The 17,057-nt window shown below is 37.1% G+C and overlaps 1 protein-coding gene across 1 annotated transcript in view; it reads right to left on the bottom strand.

The window, feature by feature from the left end:
- Positions 1-250: 250 nt before the first annotated feature.
- The window catches only part of PRTG (protogenin), a 128,982-nt gene continuing 112,175 nt past the window's right edge, over positions 251-17,057 (bottom strand). Inside the window, exons 16-20 of the mRNA XM_032297376.1 lie at positions 13,280-13,462; positions 11,770-11,890; positions 9,451-9,613; positions 6,697-6,801; positions 251-6,299 (exon numbers count right to left, since the gene is read on the bottom strand). Of these exons, the coding sequence (XP_032153267.1) occupies positions 6,045-6,299; positions 6,697-6,801; positions 9,451-9,613; positions 11,770-11,890; positions 13,280-13,462 (827 nt within the window). The 3' untranslated portion in view covers positions 251-6,044. The remainder of the gene's footprint in view (positions 6,300-6,696; positions 6,802-9,450; positions 9,614-11,769; positions 11,891-13,279; positions 13,463-17,057) is intronic.

The following is a 17,057-nucleotide window of genomic DNA, read 5'->3' as shown; positions in this document are numbered from 1 at the left end:
AATTGGTGTAGAATTAGACATTATCTTTTAAAGTTGAAAGAGGGCCAGGCTTGCGATGATCCAGAAATTAGAAGAAACTAGAGCTTTGAGAATCAAAAACTAAAAAAAGAAAAAGAAAGAAAAAAAGAAGTCCGGGCATGGTGGCTCATGGGTGTAATCCAAGCACTTTGGAGGCCAAGGCAGGTGGATCACCTGAGGTCGGGAGTTCAAGACCAGCCTGACCAATATGGTGAAACCCCATCTTTAAAAAAAAAAGAAAAAGAAAAAGAAAGAGAATCAGGAAAAGGCCAATCGGAACCAAAGAAAAATGACAAGAAAGATCAAATATCCTAGGAGATGTATATACATGTTGATGGTATAAGCAGAGGCTCTTGCTGAGGAGGCTGGGCAAACTGAGGATTAACAAAACTGAAAAGCATTTAGTGACTTAGTGAAGCTGAAGAGATAAACCAGATTTAAAGGCAGAAAGGTTGCACGTTGTGAATATGTTTTTAAACGAAAACAAAAAATAAACTTGAGCATGGTCCTGTTCATCATTCTGAGTACCTGTGTTCTGAGGTCTTCCCCCAACTCTTCCCCACCAACATAATCACTGAAGAGAAAAGGAGAGAGGGTAATTATAAGAAGAGTTTTCAATTTTTTCTGAATAAATTCCATAAAGTTAGAGGCAAATATTTAGGGCACTTTCTGATAAACATGAGATGCTATTTTACGAAGCACATCTTCAGAAAGTTTAAAGCTAACTTGTTTTACAAGTATTTTGGAGAGAAAGTTAAATGTATACTTTTGGTAGTCTACAAGTCAAAGTTTTCATGCTTTTAAACTTTAAAGATCCCCAAAGGGCACACAACCTCAGATTTCCAATCTCTTTAATGCTACAGACATTTTATAGGGATCAGAATTGCATAGAAGGAATGTATCTGTTGTAGGCAAAATAGTGGCCACCTACAGAAGTCCATGCTCAAATCCCTGGAACCAGTGAATATGTTACCAAACATAGCAAAAGAAACTTCGTAAACCTGATTAAGTTGAGGAACTTCAGATGGGAAGATTATCTTGGATTATTTAGGTGGGATCAATGTGATCACTGGAATCCTTGAACCTGGAGAACCTGTATCAGCTGGGGTCGGAGAAAGAGAATGATAATGGAAGTGGCATCAGACAGATTCTACATGGCTGGCTTTGAAGACGGTGGGAGGGGTTCCCAGCCTTAAAAAGCCGGAAAAGGAAATGGATTTTTCCCTAAAGCCTCAAAAAGTAACTGACCTGTAAGCGCATTGGTTTTTATCCCAGTGATACCTGTGTTAGACTTCTGATCTCCAGAACTTAAGACAAATGTGTTATTTAAGCCACTACCTTCATGGTAATGTGTTACAGCAGCAATAGGAAAAATAATACAGTATCTGGTAAAAATACAAGACTGTCATGTTAAACACCACCAATGGCTTAAAAAGGGAAACTGAGAAGATTGAAGCCTGAAACATACACATTGCATTAGCCTGTGATCTTATGTCCTGAGCATAAATCAACTTAACACAGAATTCTATGTTTACATTCTTCTAATAATCAATGAAAATCACAATTAGACAACTGGTTGTATATGGTGATCTCCAGAACCCACTACTCTGTGCTCACAAACTGTAAAAAACATTTTCACTATGAAACCAACAGAAATTTATCAGAGACCCATGTGGCAAATGGTCAGGAACAAAGTCTGCAAAATACATGTTTAGTCTTAGATAATGACTGTTTCAATGTAAGTGGAACTTTTCTTTACATTCAGTATTCAAAATGTACACTCAATGAAACAGAAATGTGCATAAGTGAACTGCCATAGCCACTGCTGAAGTGGAACCACATCTGTGTATTCACGCATTAAAAAATAAATGATACTTTCAATTCCATCTTTTTGTAACACGATCTGAATTGTTTTCAAAGATGGCTTCAAAAGGACTTCAACAATGATCCTGGGTTGTTGACCATGAGCACACTTCTGACAGCAGTCCTTTACAAAGCCAAGACACACTGAAGCAAATATCTGTCACTGTTCCCAATGTTGGCATTGCTCTTGTTTGAAGCACAGACCAAAGTATAGCATCTTACACTAAAAATCTAATTTCTTTGGTGTGGCAAAGCTTATTTTTAAAAGTCACTTAATGGAAAAAAGCTGTATAGCTGTATTTTTACTTTTAGGCTAATCAAAATATAAAAACCCAGATTTTATTAAAATTTTTTCCCTTCACCCAAGGTTCCACTAAAGTTTGAAAACTGAACTCCTTTGATGCAATGAAACATTTCCATTTAACAACTCTAAATTCCAATCTAACAACTTTAAAGAGCACATTTATCAAAGCATAGCGCACTTTAAGAGTGACATGATTTGTTTGCCTGTTATATCCTTAGAGATGAAAAGCATCCCTGTTATTAAGGGACTGCCTCAAGCTCTCTGAGCTAACCAGGTAATGCTTAAAGCAGGAAGGGAACTGTACAGGCTAATTCAGAGGTACCATAACACTCTTCAACAGAAAAGCTTGCTGATATTTCTGTTGACATTTCACACTCATGGTGCTTAAGAAAGTATCATATCATTTTGCAAAAACATCATATGGCTGAATCAGCAGATTAAAGGGAAAGTCCCCATGCATACTATTTGTATACAGACTGGGTTCTAAAGAGACATGTTTGGTTTAACACAAAAACAAGAAACAACAGTTTAATGTACAACTAAATTTGCCTATATGCGGAGGTAACCTTAAATATCTTTGGTTTTTTCTTTTTAATTTGCTGAGAAAAAGTAGTTGAATAAAAACACTGATAAATACCAATATAATTGTATTGCTTTTAATTATGTAAACTTAGCCCTTTGATATCTTTTGCTACTAAAGCTAGATTCTCTATTAGCGTCTAAATAAAATTATTTCAAATCTGCTCATCTTACTTACTTACAGGCTAATCTATGTATTTCAATGGTCTTTGGTATGAAAATACTGATGAGCAGTATCTTGTAATATTTGGCATAAAAATGACATGCATGTATCAGTACTCACAGCAAATAAATCTTTGGAAAAGAAAATAGTTACCATTTGCATAACAGCCCCTTTAAAGTAAAATACCATGAAGTAATACCACTATGAAAGATGAGTGAAAACCTTCACATTTTAATTACAATTTCATACTTAAGACTTCAAAGAAGCTTGCTTTGGTCAAGTAAAAAGAAGTCTTTGCTGTATCACTAAATATCTTAGTCAATGAGATCAAAGTATTTACTTTCGTTGAAAAAATTTTTTGCTCTCCAACAAGTAGTTTCAACAATATAAAAATACTTTAATACTGTAAAATTGAAGATTTACTCGCTGAAGAAAAAAATTATACCTGAAATTCGTTGGAACGATCTGCTGGTAAAGATAAGTATTATAACTTACTTTAAATGCTCTTGTAACAATAAAGTAGTTAACATTACTATCTATTTTACTACAACAATCAATATAAACCCTATTGTTTTGGGTTAGTAACTACTTGTGTAAGCTTCACATCTATAAATGTTTCTAGTTAACTCAATTTGGAGGGAATTATAATCAAAATTTTACTTTCTACTGAAAATTCTTTGGTAACAGGATTATTATGAAAAAGTCTGTATAAGAACAAAATGAAAAGGTAAAAAATGTACTGGTAAATAATTATCAAATAGTTATAGCCTAAAGTTCTAATATAACTACGAGCCTATTCATCAAAAACCAAACAAACAAAATATTTTCCTCAAGGACTTTGGCTCATCTTTTTAGCCATTTAAAACTATTTAAATTCATGTAGTCCTAGACATATCTTCCATAATCATGACGGAAGATGTTTCAGCTTTAGATTTTGTTTGCCTTTTAATGAAAGCTTAAAAATAAAATGATCTCATTGTACTTCTTAATTTTAGATAGATAAAAGTTGGCCCTACATACTTCTACTTACGAACCAAAAAGCACCATACCCTGTCATTGTGCCCATGCTTCCATGAGGCAGCTCAAAAGTAACAAAATGTTCCCTGAGTACAGGAAAAAAAATAACACTAGAATAATTTTAAAGGAGGTAGTATAAAACAGGAGCTATAAAGGCAGGAGCAGCATTTTCCTTGCTGCAGACTGTTCACCTAAAGCTCTGCTTTTTTGTTTTGTGATGAATTCCGTACTTAGATAACTCACTGGGGGACTTTGAATTTAGTCCAGAAGTGGCTGCTGGCATTGAACTTTAGTATTGATCATATCCAGTTTGGCACACAATTACAGATTTTAAAATGTTATATTTACAGTTATTGGACTAGCAGATGATGCTGGGACTATTATCCGCTAATTTTCTTTTGATTTTAGAACATCAGTTAACATGACCCTGCCCTCTCTATGAACAAAGCATTTCAAGTGTAAACCCATAAAGATTCCTCTTAAAATGTGACTCAAAAGTCACTTCTAGAAAATTTGAAAAAATACTTTTAAAAGGATGTGGGACCCCTTCCCTACCCCTGTTTAGTTATTTATCCTCTTCCACTGCTGGGCACCTAGGTAACTGTCTCACAACTGAGAAAAGGCCTATGTTATGTAGCTGAGTAAACAATTTGCTGATTTCAAACCAGCAAGAGGATTAACTCACTCCGGGAGTTAGCATTCCTCATTCACAGCATTGACACTGAGGGAAGATTAAGTAGATAAAAAATTCTCTTCAGAATTCAAGAAAACGCAAGTAAGGTGGTAAAGCTCTGAATATTTATCCCTAAACAAAACCTGCACTTAAAAAAAAAGCCCCGGTAAGATACTATACATCAAAGTAGTTATTGATAAAATCCAAGAAATTCTTAAGGCAACTTTTTGTACTCCTGTACTAAACAATTTCATGAATATTAAAAAGGTATAAGGCAAAGAATTTCATAATATATACTGAAAGGCACTGTTACCATAATAACCTCAAGGTCATTTCACGGTCTACTGTTGCATTCATCTTCATTCATAATAGTTTATGAAATTTCCTCACTCCTTTAAGCCAAACTGGGATTAAAAAAAAGAAAAGGAAAAAAATACCTTAACCCATTTTCTTTAAAAATCCATTTTCTGCATGGGGTTTTGCAACTAATACTGGCAAAGTTGAGGATGCTTTGCAAACTAGACAGTGCAGCCTCTGGCCAACTGTCAGGCAAAGAGGAAGACAGAAAAGGCACGGTTCCAGGCAGGTTGAGGTTTGGAATATAGGAGATAAAGCATTCAGACTCCAATGTCCAAAACATAAAGGCCTTTTAAGCAAAAAGATCCCTATCTGCTACTCAATAGTTCTGTTCTTAAAAGAGATATACCTTTTTGTTTTGGTCATTCATTAAAATAAATAGTCCCACTTTTCCTCTTCTCAGTGTTTTAACAGTCCTCACAGCCAGAGGTATGAACTTATCCAAACCATGCAGATGTCACAGGTTTTTTAAAAATCAGAGCTTCAGATAAACATTCTTACTCATCTACCTATATGACTCCTTTGATCACACACATTACACATACGGCAATGAAAACACAATACTACTAGGAAGTATCATTGGTTATGTAGCTGAGATAAACTATAACAACAAATGAGGTAACAAAGTTGTCTTCAGAGTTTGCCGGGGGGCAAACTGAGGTAGATAGTCAGCAAAGGGGCTTTCAAAAGTCTTCCCTTTGCTCCAGTGATATATTTTATAATCCAGTCAAACATCTTGACTGTTCTTTCACATTGCTGACAATGAAACATTCAAATTACACAAGTTTAAAAATAAAAAAACACATTCAAAAAAGCTGAAATACCCCATAAAGATATCAAGATTTTCACAAAAGGCTTTGGCTCCCTGTTCATTGTCCTTCGAACAGACTTACTGGTGAGAATACCTGAGGGTGGCCGTCTAGATTGGAAAATTGTTTTTATCAAAGCATAGCATGGCAGATGGTGACTGCGGAACTGAAGAGGAAGTCTGCTCAGTAACGGATGACACAGCAGGGTCTTCACACTTCCTCATGGTGGAATCTCCACCTGAATCACTGCCAGTGAAAGAATCAAAGGTCAGGGGGAGTGGTACTTATAACTGAGGACAGATGTAACTCATCGTTGGACTCATGAGAGAATCGTCCAGAATCCCCAGTCTCGTGGCTGCCTTCGCTATTTGCTGAATGTTCTGTATCAGGTGCAACACCAAAGGGTCTTGAGAAGTTGGTTGTCTGCCCTGGGGAGCTGGGGGAGTCTTCATCACTGATTAGTACAGTAGTGCCTGGCTGGTAAAAGCAGACGGCTGGAGTAAATCTTCTTTGAGGCTAGGCAAAAAAGGATAAGATGGCAATGAAATAGCAGGCTGATCAAATCTGTGTGCAAAAGCTCATCAGGTCCCTACAGAAGGTTGGGAGCACATCAGAATTACCCATGGCAAGCGAAGTGTCAAAAGCTTCTTCAGTGTTTTTGATGCATGCTCCTGCTCCTATTCCTTTCTCCACTGACCCCAATCCTCACTGAAAACCGCAGCTCTGATGACTGTCCCAACTCCCGTTCAGTTATCACTCAGCTCAGCTATCCACAGAGCCATGCCCCAAATTAATAAAATCACAGCCATAAAGAACACATAAAGTTAAAGCATGAATTCACATTTTCCTCTTTTTTAATGATCATTTCATATACCATGTGTTGCCAAAGATTTTTCTCATTTATACAGGCTACCTGCTGAGCTTGTATCTTCTTTGAGTCTTGGAAGAAAAACCATTTTTTCTTAGAGTTGTTTTTAATTATAGGACCATAGCTATTAATTATCAGGTCAGTTCCTCCCTGGGGAAATAAAAGAGGGGAAACATAAAATATCTTGGTATCACAGATTTCAGTTTATCATAAGCAGTGCATACTTTTACTATTTGCTTTGCATTTCCCTTTTAATTTTATTGTATTTTACATTCAGGGAGTACAGATGCATGTTTGTTACACGAGTATATTGCATAGTGGTGGGGACTGGGCTTCTAGTGTACCCATTACCCAAATAGTGAACATTTGTACACAAAATGTTTAAAAAAATGATTACAGATGTCATTAATTCTTCTTTAAAACAAGCAGTACAACATAGTCAAGGTATTTGTTAGTGGTCATATAACAGGTTTATTTTTAAGATTATACATAGGCCGGGTGCGGTGGCTCATGCCTGTAATCCCAGCACTTTGGGAGGCCAAGGTGGGCGGATCACGAGATCAAGAGATCGAGACCATCCTGGCCAACATGGTGAAACCGCGTTTCTACTAAAAAAAAAAAAAAAAATACAAAAATTAGCTGGGCGTGGTGGTGCATGCCTGTAGTCCCAGCTACTTGGGAGGCTGAGGCAGGAGCACTGCCTGAACCCAGGAGGCAGAGGTTGCAGTGAGCTGAGCTCACACCACTGCACTCCAGCCTGGCACCTGGTGACAGAGCAAGACTCTGTCTCGGAAAAAAAAAAAGATTATACATAAAATATATACGCCAAAGCATATTAAGATATATATGCTCTATCTTCCAAAACTTATTTTCAAATGGTATAGCAAGCAAAAAATATACAGAGAAAGATATGGAATTATAAGATGTTAACAATTACTAATTTATATATTCAATACATTATTCTCTCAACCTTTATGTTTGAAAATTTTAAAAAGCAGATGGGGATTAAAAAAACATAATGAACCCATATATGTGCAACAAAATGACATTAGGTGGAGTATGAACTCTAGGGCTAACCCAAAGGAATTAAGAGAGAGATTCTCCAAACGAGTTTCTCTCCTTCACTTCAGGCCTCTACACCTCTCTGCTCCTTTCATTTGTTTCTTTTTTTCCCTACATCCTCCTCCCTCACCACTCTGCTTCTCTCCTCACCTCTCTCAGGTCTACTTCCAAACTAGTAATAATATAATCACAGTATATGTATTAGTACTTTTTAAGCTCATTTAAAAGTTTTAGGTTCTATGTTTTAGATTAATTTGAAATAAGTTGAATGGCTTAATTTGTATTAGAAAGTAAATGCTGAATTAGGCAGCAAACAAAAGTCAAGAGAAATAGCAAACATCCATTTATTCCTATTTACCTATAATATGTATTATATGTAATACTAGATACAAGTAAATTATATCTGTTGAATATAATTGCATAACATTTAATATCAAAATTTTGTTATACTTCTGTTATTCTAAATTTCAGGAAAGGATAAAGGAAAACTAATTTATAACAGGGTTTGGCAAACTTTTCCTGTAAAGAGCCAGGCCATAACGATTTTAGGCCACATACAGCCTGTGTCACATCATCATGACCTTGGGTTTTATTTTTGGTAAACAATCTTTAAAAATGTAAAACACAGCCAGGTGTGGCGCCTGTAATCTCAGAACTTTGGGAAGCCGAGGGGCCAGGGTGTGGTTGGGGGGGAAAAGATCATCTGAGGTCAGGAGTTCAAGACCAGACTGACCAACATGGTGTAACCCTGTCTCTACTAAAAATACAAAATTAGCCGGGTATGGTGGCACACACCTGCAATCCCAGCTACTCAGGAGATTGAGGCAGGAGAATCACTTGAACCCGGGAGACAGAGGTTGCAGTGAGCTGAGACTGCATCACTGCACTCCAGCCTGGGCAACAAGAACCAGACTTGCTCTCAGAAAAAAAGTAAAAAACATTCTTAGCTCAGAATGTAGCTACACAAAAACAGGCCACAGGCTGGCCTGGGTGGACTGTTTACTGACAACTGAATTATAGCACACTGGTTATAGGAGCCACTGCAATAATACACAATATCTAAAGTTGTAATGTGACTAAAATGATTTTAAAAGTTGGTGTTTACAATGCTTACGACGGCACTATTATTATTACTATATATACTGGAGAGGACACGACATAACTTCCTCCAATAGTGTTTTTCTAGTATATCCAACTTTCTTTATCCGTAAAATGAAGGATCTTGAGGCACATATTTAGATGTTCCATATTTGAAAAAACGTCATTCATACTTGGGATGTTCTGATGAGCAATTATGTTCAACAATCGACCAAACTAAGTAAAATGGATTAACAAAAAGGTGACCACCCAGTAAATATAGGTCAGTCCAAATTATAGTAAATATAGACTAATGGCCATGGTATCCTTGGTAAGGCAACCTCACTCCATGTAATCTCACCTAATTGAACTTTTGTTACCTCCTCACGTTTTTCTATAACTCTTTCTTATCTTTTATCTATCCTTACCTTTTCCCCCCTAAATATTTTATGTAAGGAATGATCTGGGTAAAATTTCAATGTTTCATTAATAACAATATTGATATAAATACTCTTATATAAGATAAATAACTTTTAATTATGCGTCTTACATATAAAACATATAACTAAATTTTTATAATTTTCTGGTAAGTACATTGTTACACATAAAGGAAAGAGGAATGGAAGAAAGGCGTATGCAGCAAATCTCGCTGCTCAGTACCTTTGCATCAATGAAGCTGTTTGGCATGATCATTGGCATTAAAGATTCTTCATTTCCTCCAGCTCCTTCCAGGTTCTTTCCTACACTTCCACTAGCTAAGGAGGCACTGGTACGAGGTAACTGTTGAGCTCCATTCTGTGCCGTCTTGGAAGCAGATGATTTCCTAAAATATTGGCAAGAAGAGGAAGTCTTCTAATTTCACAGAAGATACAGGCAGATGAAACACCTGGCCTATCAACAAAACTTTGCAAACAAAGACGTTCTTTTAATACCCATTTCTCAAATATTTTTAGAAATGAATGTTAGCGTACTACTGCAAACTTTTATTATTTAAAAAGGCATCTTTATTTCTTTTTGTCTCAATGTCTACTTAATATAAAATTACTCTCTACAAATAACTGTTATTGTTTATTCATAATTTGTGTGGAAATTATAATTTTTAACTTATATTCTCCCCTTAAGGTCTGAAGATTATTGCACTAGCATAACAATTCACTTTACAATTAATGATGGTAAATTTACAATTGTACTTCAAGATTTAGGCATTACTAAACAATGTGCATAAATATTTTATTTAAAAATTCTTATGGCCGGGAGCAGTGCCTCAAGCCTGTAGTCCCAGCACTTTGGGAGGCCGAGGCGGGTGGATCACGAGGTCAAGAGATCAAGACCATCCTGTTTAACAAGGTGAAACCCTGTCTCTACTAAAAATACAAAAAATTAGCTGGGCATGGTGGTGCGTGCCTGTAATCCCAGCTGCTCAGGAGGCTGAGGCAGAAGAATTGCCTGAACCCAGGAGGCGGAGGTTGCAGTGAGCCGAGATCGCGCCATTGCACTCCAGCCTGGGTAACAAGAGCGAAACTCCGTCTCAAAAAAAAAAAAAAAATTTCTTAAAGTAAGAAACTTTGACAATAAAATCAAGGCAGTTCTATATACACAAAGATGTTATAACTATTTAATTAACATAAAGTTTTTGAGTAATATGTTTCTATAGAGAAATAGGAAACATATAGAGTAAACTGAAAAATCTATGCTAATGGAGGGTGTCTAATGATGGGGATTACCTAAAACAACTTGTATTTGACGTTGACCTTTTCTTAATTCAAAAAAATAGCCTTAAGAAAATAAACGAAAACAAAACCCAAAATAAAAAGGTTTAAAATAGACAAGTTTACTGAATGCAAGTTACTAGTGAAAATTTAGCCAAAGTCAATCCACAGATGAGAATGCCTGACAGAGTTTATAGATACTCAATCCTTGGTTATTACATTTGTCTTAACCCTTGTCTAGAGAATCCCACCATACGTCCTGTGGTGTTCTCAGTGACTTAGGCACTTCAGGTACTGTTACTGAAATATAAAATATTTCAGATAGTAAGAAAAAGAATTTCTTTCATAAACATGATTGTGGTTTTTTTTTTTTTTTTTTTTTTTTTTAATAGACAGGGTTTCTCCCTCTGCTGCCCAGGCTGGAGCGCAGTATTATGATCATAGGTCACTGTACCCTCAAGCTCCTGGACTCAAATCATCTTCCTACCTGAGCCTCCTAAGTAGCTAGGACTGCAGGCATATGACCACCATGATCAGCTAATTTTAACATTTTTTGTAATGATAAGATCTCACTATGATGCTTAGGCAGGTCTCAAACTGCTGTCCTCCCAAAGCTCTGGGATTACCAAGGTTTGATTACCACCATGCCCACACAAGTGTGCCATTATTATTATTTTTTTAACCAAAGGATATCCTGTTTCTCAAAATACTAAGAAAACGAGGACACCAGGCCAGGCACAGTGGCTCACGCCTGTAGGTAGATCATTCATTTGAGGTCAGATGTTCGAGACCAGCCTGGCCAACATGGTGAAACTCCACCTCTACTAAAAATACAAAAATTAGCCAGGCATGTTGGCAGGCACCTATAATTCCGGCTACTTGGAAGGCTGCAGCAGAACTGTTTGAACCTGGGAGGTGAAGGTTGCAGCAAGCCGAGATTGTGCTACTGCACTCCAGCCTGGGCGTCAGAGTGAGATTTTGTCACAAAAACAAAACAAAATCAAAGAAAGAAAGAAAGAACACATGAGGACACTAGGTCCTCATTTAAGAATATTTTATTGGCATAGTAACATTTTCAAATAGTAAGAAAATAACCTCCTAAAATGAGCAAATTTCTGTAGCTATAAGAACTCAGGGAACAATACTTAACATTTATTTTAAAGTAGGAAATCCCAGTTACTCTAAAAGACACTTGATTTCCATTTGTTTCCTGTGGCTACTGTAATTTAAATGTTTTTTAACCTCAACATCTCTAGCAATGGAAACACACCTGGCTTTACTTCGGTATATTAAGATGAGAACACAGATGAGGATGCAGGTCAAGGCTATGCCAACACCTACAGCAATGCCAGTCATTGATTTTTGGTCCAGATGGTAATATCCTGAATAAACTAGAGGGGAAAACACATTTATTCAGAATCAATGAGAAAAACAAATTATTCAATTTATTATAATTCTCAGATACTTGCTTTTCCAAAATTTTTCTTCAGCTCATTGGAAAAGTTTTGACATTATCAGTATCAAGGCAGCAAAGACACACAGTAATCTTTAATCAGTGGTTTCCGAGACAGATTTATCTTCCAATATTAAAGATTTTAAATATGAGTTTTAGATATCATAGTATAGCAGTCATGAACACCAATTCATAATTTATAAAACAGGCACGAAGATGTTCTTTGATAGACCCAATAACAGATTTTATGTCATGCTGCCTTAAAAGCAGATCTGTATGTTGAAGATTAGTTTTCCATTTACATACACTAAAGCAGGGCTCTCATAACTGCCTGTGAGTCACTAGGGATAATGTGAAAATGCAGACTGACTCTGATTCACTAAGTCTGGCATGGGGCATGTGATTCTGTGTGTCTACAAAGCTCTCAGGCGATGTCATGCCGCTGGGTTCTAGACTACTCTGAGTGGCAAGGTATTTGAGAAGTCAGTGTGAGCCTTGCTTTCCATTTCCCCGATAATACGGTAGCTACCATGGCTCTTTCTTGTTCTTAAATCTGACTGCCCCGTCCTGTTCTTTTCCTCTCTCATTCTCTAACACATACACATCCCTGGCACCGAATAACCATCCTCTGTGGAGCGAAGAGCCCTTAATCCTGCCCTGAGTTCAGCTGGCATTTCCTCCATTTAAAGCAGCCCCTCTTCTCCACAAGCCTACTCCTCCAGAGCGGAGGCAAAGGCAGTGTCCACTCCTGTGCTACTGGGGGCACTGGCCTTCTTGAGAACACATGGACAGCTGTAATGACCACAGCAAGGATGGCTCTCTAAAGATATTTTTTCCATTTGCTTTTCTGAAGAGAAAAAAAAAAAAACCCAACTTTTTCTCCAGAAAGGTTGTTCTTCTGTGGTGAAAACTGTTCATGAAAACCATGCTCCCTTCTTAACTTGAACACCGAAACCACCAGTGCTGTTTATTTCTGTGAAACCTCCCAGGAAGCCCACTCCCACTAGCTCACGGCTGATGTGGCTCCTCTGTCTTTGTGGATGCAAAGCTGGAAGAATAATTAACTGGAAACACAGTGGTTTTAAAACTGCAGTTAATTCTGAGGTAATTTTGCCTCTTTCTAGGACTACGGGGAAAAGTCATGCAGCTCCAAAACATCAGAACCTCATCAACAACAACTTAAGGAACTGAAAGCCACTTTAGGGATATGACAATTGTAGGAATGGAAATAAAGTGTAACGGAGAATACCTTTTTTTTTTTTTTTTTTTTTTTTTTTTTTTTTTTTTTTTTTAAGAAAAATCACAGTGATTATGGCAGTATACAGACCTTTGGCATCTGTAGCATCTAAACGCTTGGGCCTCTGATTTGATTCAGAGGTTTCCTTTGGAAGTACTGCCAGCTCCACAGAATTTGAAAAGGGTCCTTCTCCCACCTCATTGGATGCAGATATCTTGACAATGTACACATTTCCTGCTACCAAGTTTTCTAGCAAAGCCATGGTTATTGCTCCTATAAATACATCAATTACAAATTAAGTGAACGTTTAACTTTCATTCTTTCACTCATATTATACACTGTCCTTTATTTTTTAAAATATTTTTCTGATTATAAAGATGCCACATATTTATTGTAGACCATTGAGAAAATAAAGAGAAATATAAATAAAATTACAGTCTTCCATTGTTAACATTTCAGTATATTTTTTGAGTGCACATATGTGAATATTTCTGAATACATAATACATATTTACTGCATAAATTTTTATATATTAGAGTTTTCACTGAACATTGTAGTATGTACATATTCCAAATATAATCCTTCTTTGTAATTCTATTTTAGGAGCTTTTAAAACTAGTACACATTTTTCTTTGGGTAAACACACACACACATACACACACGTACACATATGTATCTATTTGTGTATGTGTGTAATGTTTTACTCTTTACATAGATATGAATACAAATAGAATTTAGGACATTTTACCATGGAACATTTCAAACATGCACATAGAGATAATGGTATAATGAGCCCAGATTCAATAATTATATTCTTATTTTTTAGAGACAGGGTCTTGCTACATGGCCCAGGCTGGACTGGAACTCCTGGGCTCTCCAGTAGTTGGGACTATGGGCAGACTCTACTGTGCCGAGCTTTCAATGGTTATAACTGGATTTTTAAAAATCCAGTGTGATAATCATTTTTTTAACTGGAGGTGCTTAAACCACTTATGGTAACAGCTGTGATAGGTAAAATTGTTCTTCCTTCCTAAATTAGAACAACATGATTATTTTTGAAAGCAGGGATATCTTTTTTTTATTTGTTTATTTTTTATTTATTTATTTATTTTTGCTGATGGAGTCTTGCTCTGTCCCCCAGGCTGGAGTGCAGTGGCACAATCTGGGCTCGCTGTAATCTCTACCTCCTGGGTTCAAGCGATTCTCCTGCCTCAGCCTCCTCAGTAGCTGAGATTACAGGCACCTGCCATCACACGTGCCTAAATTTTTTTTTTGTATTTTTAATAGAGATGGGGTTTCACCATGTTGGCCAGGCTGATTTCAAACTCCTGACCTCAAGTGATCCACATGCCTTGGCCTCCCAAAGTTCTAGGATTACTGGTGTGAATCACTGCACCCGGCCTGGCCTAATTTTTATCACAGATTTAAGATAAATGGAAGAAAATGCACAATTATGTAAGAATCTCAGAGTACTGAAGACATGTCTCAGATTAAACTATCAAAATCACCACCAGCAATCTATGTAAGATCTAATTCTCTTCCTAATTATCATTTGAATTTATATATGATATTTGTTATCTAAAGGTATTTTCTCTGTTGCATGACTGCTAAGAAAGATTCCTATTTAGACAATGCCATTTCTTGAGGTGTCTTGTTCTGCCACTGCACCAAAGTATTTGTCTTATAAAATACTCCTACCCTAGGAATTGATTCTAGTGCTAAAGGTGTCATAGAAACTCAACCAGAAACTTGTTTCAGCACTATGTTTGTGGGTGGATATGCACAGGGAAATCTAGCTTTCCTTCCCTGATTTCATCTCATTTCTTCCTGGCTCAGTGCAGCCTTACAATAGCTTCAAACAGCTTACAATAGTTTGTGACAGTTGCCTCCTGGCCAGAGTTGGCTATCCCAGTGCACTTGCTAGAGTATGTTTCATTATGCAAGCAAAACGTGGGGTGCTCTAAGAGCTGAGGTCATGAGACAGAGGCCACCTCTGCAGGTCACATGGTGTGAGGCAGCCAAACCTCCAGCAGCCATGCCAGGAGCCAGAACACAACTTGTTTTCATGTTCTCTGGTTTCAGCTTGGCCTGAAGAGAGTGTGAGCTACTTGAGTACACAACTGTTAAATAAACAAAGTGACCCCTGTTTAGAATCAGGAAGAATCTTTCTACTGTTACTATGTTTTTAGGCAGACGAATTAAAAAACAAAGATGTATTATGAATGTTACACAGCTAAAAGGAAGAACATTTCCATGTATTCATAGAGGTATAAATAATTTGAGTTTCCATTTTATGATAAAATGCATTTAATTTTAAAAAGTACTTGGCAAAAACGAATCGCTACCAGAAACTAAATCTTTTCACTTAAGTTTTATACGCAAACCAGCAGTGCGTGTGTGCATGCACTCCCTTTTTCCCCCCAAAAGTATCTTCATTTAGATAAACGGGAAACTCTAACATTCTGGTTCCCCTATGAGGACACTCAAAGCATTTCACAAATGCTAAAGTGATCTGTCTATATTCTCTCAACGGGCTTCTCAATCTTAATTAGTGTGATTATTTCCATCTCCTGCCTTTTATATGTGCCTGAATCTTTGGTCAGACTAGGAATCTTATAAGCAAGACAGTGTAACAGGCTAATTCACATCAAAGCTGGTCAAATCTTGTCCTGTAACCAAGTGAGGAATTTCTGACTTGGGGCATGTTACTGAACTGTACTTTCCTCATGGAGACAATAATTACCACTTCATATAATTATTATAAGGCTTAAATAAACTATCATTGGCAAGTATCTGACACAAGTGTAAATATTCAATAAAAGCAAGTTTTCTTCCTTTACCTCTGACTCCTCCTCTTTCTCTTTTGGAGAATAGAAAACTTTTTTTTTCATATTTGGACCACAATGTCCATTTAAATTATAAAAGCAAAAGGTAAGATTTTGGGGTTGGAGCAGTGCCCCAGAATACAGTCTCAGATCTTTCTCTCCTCTGTCCACGTGGTTATGTAATTTTTTTTCCAGATCCACAGCCTTAAATATCACCTATACATTGATGACCAGGTATATCTCTAGTCCAAAACTCTCCTATAAACTTAATTTTCCCACTGCTTAATCGGCCTCTCTGCATAGACATCTAAGACACATCTCGAATTTCACACTTTCATAACAAAACCTTTGATTTCTCACACTTATTTCACTTCTGTTTTTTCTTATGCCCCACATCAATATACAAGCATATCTGACTGGCTTTTCTTTCAAATTGTGTTCCAAAGCTTATTACCATCACCATTACCATGCCTGTCCAAGCCCTCATCAACTCTTACATGGACACCTGCCTATGAAATGGTCTCCTAGCTTCCACTCTTACCTCCTTACAATCCATTTCACAGGTGGCTGCCAGAGCAATCCTTTCAAAATGTAAACCTGATCAAAGGTCTCCAATACCTTCCTCTCTTAGAATAAAATCTATGGCTCATGAAGTCTGGTCTGCATGTGCACTTGGTTACCTCCTTAATAATTCACTTCTTACTGCCTGCTCTTCCTCTCACTCCAGCCTCTCTGGCCTTCTTGCTGTTCTTCTAACATGCCAATGTACACTTCTGCCTCAGGGCCTTTACACCTCCCCGTAATATCCACAGGGTTATATTTGGATGACATTTCCTCCACAGAACTCTTTTACTGCCTCCATCGCTTTGTTATTTTTTTCCTTACTGCAACTTTTTTTTTTTTTTTTTTTTTTTGAGATGGAGTTTTGCTCTTATTGCCCAGGCTGAAGTGCAATGGCATGATATCGGCTCACTGCAACCTCCACCTCCCAGGTTCAAATGACTCTCCTTCCTCAGCCTCCCGAGTAGCTGGGACTACAGGCA

This window comes from Sapajus apella, unplaced genomic scaffold (assembly GCF_009761245.1).
Source record: "Sapajus apella isolate SASKATOON/1434 unplaced genomic scaffold, GSC_monkey_1.0 scaffold37, whole genome shotgun sequence".
Classification (NCBI taxonomy): Eukaryota; Metazoa; Chordata; class Mammalia; order Primates; family Cebidae; genus Sapajus; species Sapajus apella.
This window is presented reverse-complemented; position numbering and strand designations above follow the sequence as displayed.